Raw genomic sequence first — 13,182 nt, forward strand, 5'->3', positions numbered from 1 at the left:
TCTGGAGATAGCTTCTTTATCGGTACAGATTGACTTTTATTCAAAGCAATATCAATACAATTGGTACACATCGTTCTATTGGGCTCCACATTGGCTTTTGAACATGATTAACAAACAGTTTCCTCTGAATCAGACATGTTTAAAACAGACTCAGCAATGAAACTAACAAGCTTGGAAAACACTTTCAATAAGTTTACAAGCAATATAAAAAAAACGCTGCAGCGCTTCACAAATACAGATATAATTAAACAATTCTTAACAAGAAGTGTATTATTAGCAGAGGATTGCACCCATTAGCAAAAGGATGATTAACCCCTCAATACCCAAAACGGATAAAACAGATATCAATTAAGATTTAACGTTATTAATCACAGTCAGCACACTGTCACAGATCTGCTGTGACTGATTACCTCCCTCACAAATGAAATTTGCAGACCCCTGAGCTCTCTAGAGACGTCCTGGATCAAGGAGGAAGAAGCAGAAAGACTGTGCAATAACTTTAACTGCACAACAAGGTGCTAAAACAAGGGCCCTCCCACTCCAATCACAACAGTGGGAGCTCTGATATAACGGTTTCCATGCAGAAAAGTATGTCAGCCATGTGGAAAAAAATCATGCCCAAAGCGATTTATCACCAAAGTACCTCACAAAAACGAATAACATGCCAGTAAACGTTTTATTAAAAAACAACATTTTTCAATGTCATGCAAAGCTATCACTAAGCCTGCTACCAGTCGCTACCACTGCAGAGAAGGCTTAAGTATTATTTCAGTGTTAACAGTATTTTCTCAGTCAAATTCTAGTCCCTAGAATATAACTCGACTGCGCATACATTTATCAGCCCGATACCAGTTGCTACTACTGCATTTAAGGCTGTACTTATATCATATGGTAACAGCAGTATTTTCTTAGTCAATTCCATTCCCAGAAAATAAAGTACTGCACATACCTCATTTGCGGAGGACCCCGCATGCTATTCCCAGTTTCTGAAGTTACCCCACTCCTCAGAATGTCGAGAACAGCCAGTGGATCTTAGTTACGCCTGCTAAGATCATAGATAAAAAACGCAGGCAGTTTCTTCTTCCAAATACTGCCTGAAATAGAAAAACAGCACACTCCGGTGCCATTTAAAATAACAAACTTTTGATTGAAGAATAGTTAAGTAAAAACTCCAGCTCCTCTCGCGACCTCCTTCTTTGTTGAGGGTTGCAAGAGAATGACTGGGTATGACATGTGAGGGGAGGAGCTATATAGCAGCTCTGCTTGGGTGATCCTCTTGCAACTTCCTGTTGGGAAGGAGAATATATCCCATAAGTAATGGATGACCCGTGGACTGAACACACTTAACAAGAGAAATAGGGGCTAAGACGTTTAAGAATATGGAGAGCTTATTAACAAATAATGTGAAATCTATAGATTAAACACAAATCTCTACTGAATATACTTTGTATAGAGAACTTGTTTGTGAACACATGACACGCGTGTTTGTTAACACTATGAGACACACATAGTCTGCCTCTCCATGTGATATAATAAATGGGAAAATGCAAACATAATTAACAAATGTTCAAAAAGCAAGGAACCACCCCCATACCAGACATGTTGTTTATTTGAATTTTTAATGTTGTTGTTTATTTGAAATGATGGTAAACTTTCTGCCTTTTATAATTTAGATTCGGAATGGAAACAATATTTTAGATGGCATTTAATAATCAGTTGTAATAAAGATGCACTGTAACGTGCTTTTTAATCTAGCCATAGCATTCTAATACCCTGTGCTATGGCGCCAATTTAAAAAATAATAAAAAAAAACATGAGCTAACGGTTTGAACTTTTTGCCAATCAGTGCTCTGGCTACAACAAAAGTGCCATATGGCTAGAGCACCGATTAGAGACAAACCATTAGCCCACCCAAAAAAATATTTTTGAAGTGGGCGGCCGGAGCATTGGGTAGGGCACAGCTAGATAAAAAAAAATAATTAAAAGCACATCATTATTACAACTAGTATACAGAAATGATGAAAGAAAAAAAAAAATAAGTATTTCACTCTTATGTCTTAAGAACAATACCTAAATGGAGTGAAAAATGTCGTCTGGACTTGAACAGTAGTGTTAAGAACGGGGACAAGCATACACTTGTTAAGCTAGAAATTTCAAGTATGCCATCAAACTATTTTCTGTTTGATTTTTTAATAGTTTACATTAGTACATAGCTTTAAATCTATTAACCTTTTCATAAACAGAAGAGACCTTATATTTAGTCAGATGGAAGAAATCTAACATTTGAATAGAATCAGTTATTTTGTTACATGCAAGTAAACTGTACATAACAGCAAGAAAAAAAAATTAACTCTTTCAAAGTGTTTCTAAAAAAACTTACCTAAACGACCATACTCATTAAACTGATTACTATGGTTGTAGTCCATTAACTGGATACCAACACAATAAAGGCAGTTAGTATCTGTGTGCTCCTGCAGACCGGTGTCTTCTGTGTTTTCCAGAAATTGTGAGGCATCTGAACGGCTTGAGTTCATTATTTCTGTGATGCTGAACTGCTGCCGTAATGTCTGGAAGGGGCTTTTAACTCCAGATCCTATAGTACCTTAGTGAGAAAATCAAATTGATTATCTGTTATAAATTCAAAATCCTCTTATCAGCTTACTAAAATAAAAGTAATGATGATAAATCTGGCTAATCAGGATCCTTGAGAGTAGTAGAGTATGACAACATTAGGCACAACATTTTTTAATGTCTTTTTAACAAATAGTAAAAAGAACCATTTGAAATCCTTCCTGAAAAGCCATTTTAGTGAAAAAATTACCTGCTCATTCATCAGAGCATGTAATTATATCAATATCTACCTTGCAAATCTGTGTGCTTAATCTAGCAAAGAGGTTAAACGCATAGGTAAAGTACTGCTTGGAAGCCACAGAGAACTGCAGGTCTAGAGTGGAAATTGCAGATGACCCAGTTGGCAAGTCTTAGTTTTACAGCTGTGTTGTGCGACTACTGCAGCCAATTGGCTCAGCAACAGTTTGCACTCAGGTCCAGCAGTTCTCTGCAGCTCTCGAGCAGTATTTTAATTGTGTGTCACTATAATGGCCCTTTAACTCTCCAAAAGCAATATAATTTGATAGAACAGAATAAAAATAAATTTGATAGGCTGAATAAATATTGAGGATTTTAATTTCTTTTGGCAAAATGCATTATTACTCTACCTCCTAGTTCAGAAGCAACAATTTTCGAGGCCCGCTCTTCACTTGGAGGCATAGTCACCTGGAAATATGGAGTATCCTTCACCTGGAAAATGTTATTCAAAGAAGCTAGTTAATACTTATGAACTCAACAGCATATTAAAATATATTTAACAGAAAGTTAATGCTTTTTTACTGCACTATATTTTAAAGTTGTATAAAAGGGCACGTCACTAATATTTTTTGCTGAAATGTATCACATCCCTATATAGTAAACTGTTGACAATATATGCATAATTTATTTTTAGCTTAGAACAGTTTAAGATTTATATTTTTTTGAATAATAATATTGTAAATGTGAGGTATTTTATCCATACACTAAAGCAGCTCACAACAAACACAGGGCTCCAGGTCACCGTGGCAACTGCAAATGGCAAATTTAATTTATATTATTATTTTCGCCTTTGCTCTCATGCACAGTAGATAGTGTTGGCTTTGAAGACTCTGCTGAAATTGCAGAAAGACCACAGAGGAGGCAGCAAGACAATCAGGATGCTGAGAGTGAGGCATGGCCGAGGTAACATCACACAATAAGCGTCTGGAAGGATTACTAGAGTAAACTTTTTTTGTGTGGACATCCTAACATGTAATAAGGAGCAAAGGAAAGGTATCCAGGAATAAAGTAAAACAGGAAATCATTTGCATGAGTCAAAAACAAAAAATGTATAAGAACTTACTAAGCAAGATCAAACCATGAGTCGCACAGACTGAAGAAAAGCCAGCCTCAGCTTTTCTAGTAAATGAAAAAGTAAGCAAAATGTGGGTGTAACTGTATGTACAAGTAAACTAAGAGAAAGTAGAATCCTGAACCTTAAAGGGCCATAATAGGCTAAAAAAAAATCCTAGCATGTAATTTTAAGACTATTAACTCTACACTACTAACCCCCCCGCAAATGAGTTAAACACATATAAGTGGCTCTTGGGACCCGTAGAGAACTGCTGGTCCAGCGTTTTTCGCTCTAAACCAGCACTGTACCAGTGAAACTTCTACTATGTTTTTAATCCCTTTGTGGGGGTTAAAAGGTAGTGTAGTGTTGATAGTCTTACAATTACATGTTTTAACAAATTAGAGCATGTCATTTTTTTTTTACTATGTTGGCCCTTTAAGAGATTTAGCTATAGCCAAACTATCCTGAAACAAATAAAGAAAAAAAAGGAGTCGCATTACATAAACTATTTTTCAAGGCATGGAGAGTCCACGACTTCATTCCAATTATTGGTGGGATATTCAACTCCTGGCCAGCAGGAGGTGGCAAAGAGCACCCCAGCAAAGCCGCTAAGCGTAACTTCCCCTACCCATAATCTCTAGTCATTCAGCCGAAGGAAAATGGAAAAAGAAGAAACACAAAGGTATAGAGGTGACTGAGGTTTACTCAAAAAAACTGCCGAATTATATGAAAAAGAGGGTGGGGTCGTGGACTCTCCATGCCTGGAAAGAAAGAAATTTATCATGTAAGCATACATTTTGTTTTCTTTCCTATGGCATGGAGAGTCCACGACTTCATTCCAATTACTAGTGGAAACCAATACCCAAGCTAGAGGACACAGAATGAAAAGGGAGGGAGAACAAGACAGGCAGACCTAAACAGAAGGCACCACCGCTTGAAGAACCTTTCTCCCAAAAGAGGCCTCAGCCGAGGTAAAAGTATCAAATTTGTAGAATTTGGAAAAAGTATACAAAGAGGACCATGTTGCCGCCTTGCAAATCTGTTCCACAGAAGCTTAATTTTTGAAAGTCCAGGATGAGGACACAGCCCTAGTGAAATGAGCCGTTATTCTCTCAGAAGGTTGCTGTCCAGCTGTCTCATAAGCTAAACTAATAATTCTTCTTAGCCAGAAGGAAAGGGAAGTAGAAGTGGCGTTCTGACCTTTACGCTTGCCAGAGAAAACCACAAAGAGGGCAGAACATTGCCGAAAATCTTTAGTTGCTTGGAGGTAAAATTTTAGAGCAAGCACAACATCCAGGTTATGCAGCAAACGTTCTTTCTGAGGAGGATTCGGACAAAAAGAATGGACAACAATTTCCTGATTAATGTTTCGATCGGACACAACTGTAGGGAGAAAACCCAACTTAGTGCGAAGGACCGCCTTATCTGCATAAAAAATAAGGTACAGGGAATCACACTGCAGAGCTGAAAGCTCAGACACTCTGCGAGCAGAAGAAATAGCAAGAAGAAACCAAACCTTCCAAGAAAACAATTTAATATCAACAGAATGCCTCGGCTCAAACAGAGCCTGCTGCAAAACTTTAAGAACAAAGTTAAAACTCCAAGGAGGAGCAACAGGTTAAAACACAGGCCTGATTCTGACCAGGGCCTGATCAAAAGCATGAACACCTGGCACATCAGCCAGGCGTTTTTGCAAAAGAATAGACAGTGCAGATATCTGACCCTTCAGAGTACTGACTGACAACCCTTTCTCCAGACCATCCTGAAAAAAATATGTACATCTTCTTTAAGTAAGCTTCTTATCCATAGGATACTTAAAAGCACAACTATACTCTATAGGAATGGTAGTTCTTTTGGCTAGAGTAGAGATAGCTCCTTCTACTTTAGGCACAGTGCGCAAAGAGTCACGAATGGAATCCGCAACAGGAAACATCTTTTTAAAACAGGGGAAGAAGAAAAAGGAACCCCTGGGCTTATCCCATTCCTGAGCTATAATTTAAGACATCTTGTCTGGAACAGGAAAAAACATAATTTATGCTTACCTGATAAATTTATTTCTCTTGTAGTGTATCCAGTCCACGGATCATCCATTACTTGTGGGATATTCTCCTTCCCAACAGGAAGTTGCAAGAGGATCCCCCACAGCACTGCTATATAGCTCCTCCCCTCACTGCCATATCCAGTCATTCGACCGAAACAAGCCGAGAGGTGACTGTAGTTTAATTAAAATTTAGACCTGCCTGAAAAGGACAGGGCGGGCCGTGGACTGGATACCCTACAAGAGAAATACATTTATCAGGTAAGCATAAATTATGTATCCAGTTCACGGATCATCCATTACTTGTGGGATACCAATACCAAAGCTAAAGTACACGGATGATGGGAGGGACAAGGCAGGAACTTAAACGGAAGGAACCACTGCCTGTAGAACGTTTCTCCCAAAAACAGCCTCAGAAGAAGCAAAAGTATCAAATTTGTAAAATTTGGAAAAAGTATGAAGGGAAGACCAAGTTGCAGCCTTGCAAATCTGTTCAACAGAGGCCTCATTTTTAAAGGCCCAGGTGGAAGCCACAGCTCTAGTAGAACGAGCTGTAATCCTTTCAGGAGGCTGCTGTCCAGCAGTCTCATAAGCTAAATGGATTATACTCCGAAGCCAAAAAGAAAGAGAGGTTGCCGAGGCCTTCTGACCTCTCCTCTGTCCAGAGTAAACAACAAACAGGTTAGATGTTTGGTGAAAATCTTTAGTAGCCTGTAAGTAAAACTTCAAGGCACGGACTACGTCTAGATTATGCAAAAGACGATCCTTCTTTGAAGAAGGATTAGGACATAATGATGGAACAACAATCTCTTGATTGATATTCTTGTTAGAAACCACCTTAGGTAAAAACCCAGGTTTTGTACGCAGAACAACTTTATCTGAATGAAAGATCAGATAAGGAGAATCACAATGTAAGGCAGATAACTCCGAGACTCTTCGAGCCGAGGAAATAGCCATCAGAAAAAGAACTTTCCATGAAAGAAGTTTGATATCAATAGAATGAAGGGGTTCAAACGGAACCCCTTGAAGAACTTTAAGAACCAAGTTTAAGCTCCATGGAGGAGCAACAGGTTTAAACACAGGCTTAATTCTAACTAAAGCCTGACAAAATGCCTGAACGTCTGGAACTTCTGCCAGACGCTTGTGTAAAAGAATAGACAGAGCAGAAACTGTCCCTTTAAAGAACTAGCTGATAATCCTTTGTCCAAACCCTCTTGGAGGAAGGACAATATCCTAGGAATCCTAACCCTACTCCATGAGTAATTCTTGGATTCACACCAATGAAGATATTTACGCCATATCTTGTGGTAAATTTTCCTGGTGACAGGCTTTCGTGCCTGTATTAAGGTATCAATTACTGACTCGGAGAAGCCACGCTTTGATAGGATCAAGCGTTCACTCTCCATGCAGTCAGTCTCAGAGAAAGTAGATTCGGATGACTGAAAGGACCTTGTATTAGAAGGTCTTGTCTCAGAGGCAGAGTCCATGGTGGAAAGGATGACATGTCCACTAGGTCTGCATACCAGGTCCTGCGTGGCCACGCAGGCGCTATCAATATCACCGATGCTCTTTCCTGTTTGATTTTGGCAATCAGACGAGGGAGCAGAGGAAACAGTGGAAACACATAAGCCAGGTTGAAGAACCAAGGCGCTGCTAGAGCATCTATCAGTGCCGCTTCTGGGTCCCTGGACCTGGATCCGTAACAAGGAAGCTTGGCGTTCTGGCGAAACGCCATGAGATCCAATTCTGGTTTGCCCCAACGGAGAACCAATTGAGCAAACACCTCCGGATGGAGTTCCCATTCCCCCGGATGCCTCCCAGTTCTCTACACCTGGGATATGGATCGCTGACAGGTGGCAAGAGTGAGTCTCTGTCCAGCTAATTATCTTGGAGACTTCTGACATCGCTAGGGAACTCCTGGTTCCCCCTTGATGGTTGATATAAGCCACAGTCGTGATGTTGTCCAACTGAAATCTGATGAACCTCAGTGTTGCTAGCTGAGGCCAAGCCAGAAGAGCATTGAATATTGCTCTTAACTCCAGAATATTTATTGGGAGGAGTTTCTCCTCCTGAGTCCATGAACCCTGAGCCTTCAGGGAGTTCCAGACTGCACCCCAACCTAGAAGGCTGGCATCTGTTGTTACAATTGTCCAATCTGGTCGGCGAAAGGTCATACCCTTGGACAGATGGGCCCGAGATAACCACCAGAGAAGAGAATCTCTGGTTTCCTGATCCAGATTTAGTAGAGGGGAAAAATCTGTGTAATCCCCTTTGCACTGACTGAGCATGCATAATTGCAGCGGTCTGAGATGCAGGCGCGCGAATGGCACTATGTCCATCGCCGCTACCATTAAGCCGATTACTTCCATGCACTGAGCCACCGTGGGGCGCGGAATGGAGTGAAGAACACGGCAAGCATTTAGAAGTTTTGATAACCTGGACTCCGTCAGGTAAATTTTCATTTCTACAGAATCTATTAGAGTCCCTAGGAAGGAAACCCTCGTGAGAGGAGATAGAGAACTCTTTTCTTCGTTCACTTTCCACCCATGCGACCTCAGGAATGCCAGAACTATCTCTGTATGAGATTTGGCAATTTGAAAGCTTGACGCCTGTATCAGGATATCGTCCAGGTAAGGAGCCCCCGCTATGCCTCGCGGTCTCAGGACCGCCAGAAGTGAGCCCAGAACCTTTGTAAAAATTCTTGGGGCTGTAGCCAACCCGAATGGAAGAGCTACAAATTGGTAATGCCTGTCTAGAAAGGCAAACCTCAAGAACTGATGATGATTCTTGTGAATCGGAATGTGAAGGTAGGCATCCTTTAAGTCCACTGTGGTCATGTACTGACCCTCTTGGATCATGGGTAAAATGGTTCGAATAGTTTCCATCTTGAATGACGGAACTCTGAGGAATTTGTTTAGGATCTTTAAATCCAAAATTGGTCTGAAGGTTCCCTCTTTTTTGGGAACCACAAACAGATTTGAATAAAACCCCTGTCCTTGTTCCGTCCGCGGAACTGGATGGATCACTCCCATTACAAGGAGATCTTGTACGCAGCTTAGGAATGCCTCTTTCTTTATCTGGTTTGCAGATAATCTTGAAAGGTGAAATCTCCCTTGTGGAGGAGAAGCTTTGAAGTCCAGAAGATATCCCTGAGATATGATCTCCAACGCCCAGGGATCCTGAACATCTCTTGCCCACACCTGGGCGAAGAGAGAGAGTCTGCCCCCTACTAGATCCGTTGTCGGATAGGGGGCCGCTCCTTCATGCTGTCTTAGAGGCAGCAGCAGGCTTTCTGGCCTGCTTGCCCTTGTTCCAGGACTGGTTAGGTTTCCAGGCCTGTTTGGATTGAGCAAGAGGTCTCTCTTGTTTTGAAGCAGAGGAAGTTGATGCTGCACCTGCCTTGAAATTTCGAAAGGCACGAAAATTAGACTGTTTGGCCTTTGATTTGGCCCTGTCCTGAGGAAGGGTATGACCCTTACCTCCAGTAATGTCAGCAATAATTTCTTTCAAACCAGGCCCGAATAAGGTCTGCCCCTTGAAAGGAATGTTGAGTAATTTAGACTTTGAAGTCACATCAGCTGACCAGGATTTGAGCCATAGCGCCCTACGCGCCTGGATGGCGAATTCAGAATTCTTAGCCGTTAGTTTAGTCAAATGAACAATGGCATCAGAAACAAATGAGTTAGCTAGCTTAATAGTTCTAAGCTTGTCAACAATTTCAGTCAATGGAGCTGTATGGATGGCCTCTTCCAGGGCCTCAAACCAGAATGCCGCCGCAGCAGTGACAGGCACAATGCATGCAAGGGGCTGTAAAATAAAACCTTGTTGAATAAACATTTTCTTAAGGTAACCCTCTAATTTTTTATCCATTGGATCTGAAAAAGCACAACTGTACTCAACCGGGATAGTGGTACGCTTTGCTAAAGTAGAAACTGCTCCCTCCACCTTAGGGACAGTCTGCCATAAGTCCTGTGTAGTGGCATCTATTGGAAACATTTTTCTAAATATAGGAGGTGGGGAAAAGGGCACACCGGGCCTATCCCACTCCTTACTAATAATTTCTGTAAGCCTTTTAGGTATTGGAAAAACATCAGTACTCACCGGCACTGCATAGTATTTATCCAGCCTACACAATTTCTCTGGCACTGCAATTGTGTCACAGTCATTCAGAGCAGCTAATACCTCCCCAAGCAATACACGGAGGTTCTCAAGCTTAAATTTAAAATTAGAAATCTCTGAATCAGGTCTCCCCGATTCAGAGACGTCACCCACAGACTGAAGCTCTACGTCCTCAGGTTCTGCATATTGTGACGCAGTATCAGACATGGCTCTTACAGCATCTACGCGCTCTGTATCTCGTCTAACCCCAGAGCTATCGCGCTTGCCCCTCAATTCAGGCAATCTGGATAATACCTCTGAAAGGGTATTATTCATGATTGCAGCCATGTCCTGCAAAGTAATCGCTATGGGCGTCCCTGATGTACTTGGCGCCATATTAGCGTGCGTCCCTTGAGCGGGAGGCGAAGGGTCCGACACGTGGGGAGAGTTAGTCGGCATAACTTCCCCCTCGACAGACCCCTCTGGTGACAATTCTTTTATAGATAAAGACTGATCTTTACTGTTTAAGGTGTAATCAATACATTTAGTACACATTCTCCTATGGGGCTCCACCATGGCTTTTAAACATAATGAACAAGTATCCTCTGTTTCAGACATGTTTGTACAGACTAGCAATGAGACTAGCAAGCTTGGAAAACACTTTAAAGCAAGTTAACAAGCAATATAAAAAAATGTTACTGTGCCTTTAAGAGAAACAAATTTTGACAAAATTTGAAATAACAGTGAAAAAAGGCAGTTACACTAACAAAATTTTTACAGTGTATGTAACAAGTCAGCAGAGCATTGCACCCACTTGCAAATGGATGATTAACCCCTTAATAACAAAAACAGAATAATAAATGACAAAAACGTTTTTTAAACACATTCACAACAACTGCCACAGTCTACTGTGATTGTTACCCTCCTCAAACACGACTTTGAAGCCTTTTGAGCCCTTCAGAGAGAAGCTGAATGTCTCTGTCAGTATTTTTATCTGCACAGAAAAGCACTAAAATAGGCCCTTCCCACTCATATTGCAACAGTGGAAAGCCTGTTACTAGGCAAAAATCAAGCCAGCCATGTGGAAAAAAACTAGGCCCCAATAAGTTTTGTCACCAAACATATATAAAAACGATTAACATGCCAGCAAACGTTTTATATTACACTTTTATAAGAGTATGTATCTCTGTTAATAAGCCTGATACCAGTCGCTATCACTGCATTTAAGGCTTAACTTACATTAATCCGGTATCAGCAGCATTTTTCTAGCAAATTCCATCCCTAGAAATATGTTAACTGCACATACCTTATTACAGGAAAACCTGCACGCTATTCCCCCTCTGAAGTTACCTCACTCCTCAGAATATGTGAGAACAGCAAAGGATCTTAGTTACTTCTGCTAAGATCATAGAAATCACAGGCAGATTCTTCTTCTAATGCTGCCTGAGATGAAACAGTACACTCCGGTACCATTTAAAAATAAACTTTTGATTGAAGTTAAAAAACTAACTATAATACACCACTCTCCTCTTACTATGTCCATCTTTGTTGAGAGTTGCAAGAGAATGACTGGATATGGCAGTGAGGGGAGGAGCTATATAGCAGCTCTGCTGTGGGTGATCCTCTTGCAACTTCCTGTTGGGAAGGAGAATATCCCACAAGTAATGGATGATCCGTGGACTGGATACACTTAACAAGAGAAACATCCACAGATGAGGGAGAATCATAAACTCTATTAAAGGGATAGTAAACACCAAAAATGTTATTGTTTAAAAAGATAGATAATTCCTTTATTTACCATTCCCCAGTTTTGCATAACCAACACTGTAATATAAATATACTTTTTACCTCTGTAATTACCTTGTATCTGAGCTTCTGCTGACTGCCTCCTTATCTCAGATGACAGACTTGCATTTCAGGCAAGTAGTGCTGACTCTTAAATAACTTCACAAGCATGAGCACAGTGTTATCTATATGAAACACATGAACTAACGCCCTTTAGTGGTGAATAACTGTCAAATGCAGAGGCGGCCTTCAACGGCTTAGAAATTAGCATATGAGCCTACCTATGTTTAGCTTTCAACTAAGAATAACAAAAGAACAAAGCAAATTTGATGATAAAAGTAAATTAGAAAGTTGTTTAAAATTACATGTCCTATCTGAATCATGAAAGTTTACTTTGGACTTTACTATCCCTTTAAGTTTAGTGGACTTTTTAGGGTTGACAGCAACCGAAGGTTCGGAGTCGTCTAAAGTAGCTAGAACCTCGTGAAAAAGTGTTATGTAACTAACTATAAATGAATCCCAGGGTCCACGGCAAAAAATATGGGGTATCTAGTGTGCTTTAGTACACATTCATAATAATGAGTTAGTGTCTCTGGAGTGTCCCATTGCATTCTGTATTCACTCCGTGTACAGCACAATGCCCTATATATATATATATATATATATATATATATATATATATATATATATATATATAATCAGTGCTCCTCCTTCTGCCAGGGGGTAGCAATATCTTTCCTTGAAACAGTCTCTCAAATAACAACAGTCTCTCAAGTAAACAGAAGTACAGTACTCAAAAATGAAACCAGCAAAAATAAATCAGCTCTATGGCTGTACTCACATCCATCTGGTTCCAATCTGCTGTAGAAACGGCAAGAATGTACTCTGTCCTGCAGTCATGAGTACTGTCCCTTTAAGACAAGGCACCGCTCCAGTTGCTCTACTCTCCCTGGTGTGTTCGCACTGCCGGGTATGCGGACTGATCCTGTTCGTCCACTACTTATCCCCCTTATGCAGAATACTGATGTAGATATGTAGCAACCCCTGTGACAACTCGTGCTCACACTGCGGCCAAAAAATAGTTACAAATAGAAAAAAGGAGCACCGAGTCCAACAGGGGAATAAAAATCATTACTTTATTAGAACAGACATGTGTGCAGGGTCCAATGACCGTACTCCCACGCCATACTCCAAGCCACGTAACTTGGAGTACGGCGTGGAGGCCGAAACATGTCAGCCAGTCTTTCATTTTCCTACCTACCTACTGATTCAGTTTTAACCCCGGGGGTCATTGGACCCTGCACACATGTCTGTTCTAATAAAGTAATGACTTTTATTC

General features: G+C 40.7%; 1 protein-coding gene across 3 annotated transcripts in view; it reads right to left on the reverse strand.

The window, feature by feature from the left end:
• Positions 1-13,182, reverse strand: part of RICTOR (RPTOR independent companion of MTOR complex 2) — a 611,164-nt gene that overhangs the window by 53,698 nt on the left and 544,284 nt on the right. For 2 of the 3 annotated variants that reach the window (XM_053701222.1, XM_053701220.1), the window contains exons 30-31: positions 3,219-3,300; positions 2,381-2,602 (exon numbers count right to left, since the gene is read on the reverse strand). In XM_053701222.1, the coding sequence (XP_053557197.1) occupies positions 2,381-2,602; positions 3,219-3,300 (304 nt within the window). The remainder of the gene's footprint in view (positions 1-2,380; positions 2,603-3,218; positions 3,301-13,182) is intronic. The other variant, XM_053701221.1, reaches the window with a different exon arrangement.

The sequence above is a fragment of the Bombina bombina genome, chromosome 2 (genome assembly GCF_027579735.1).
Source record: "Bombina bombina isolate aBomBom1 chromosome 2, aBomBom1.pri, whole genome shotgun sequence".
Taxonomy (NCBI): Eukaryota; Metazoa; Chordata; class Amphibia; order Anura; family Bombinatoridae; genus Bombina; species Bombina bombina.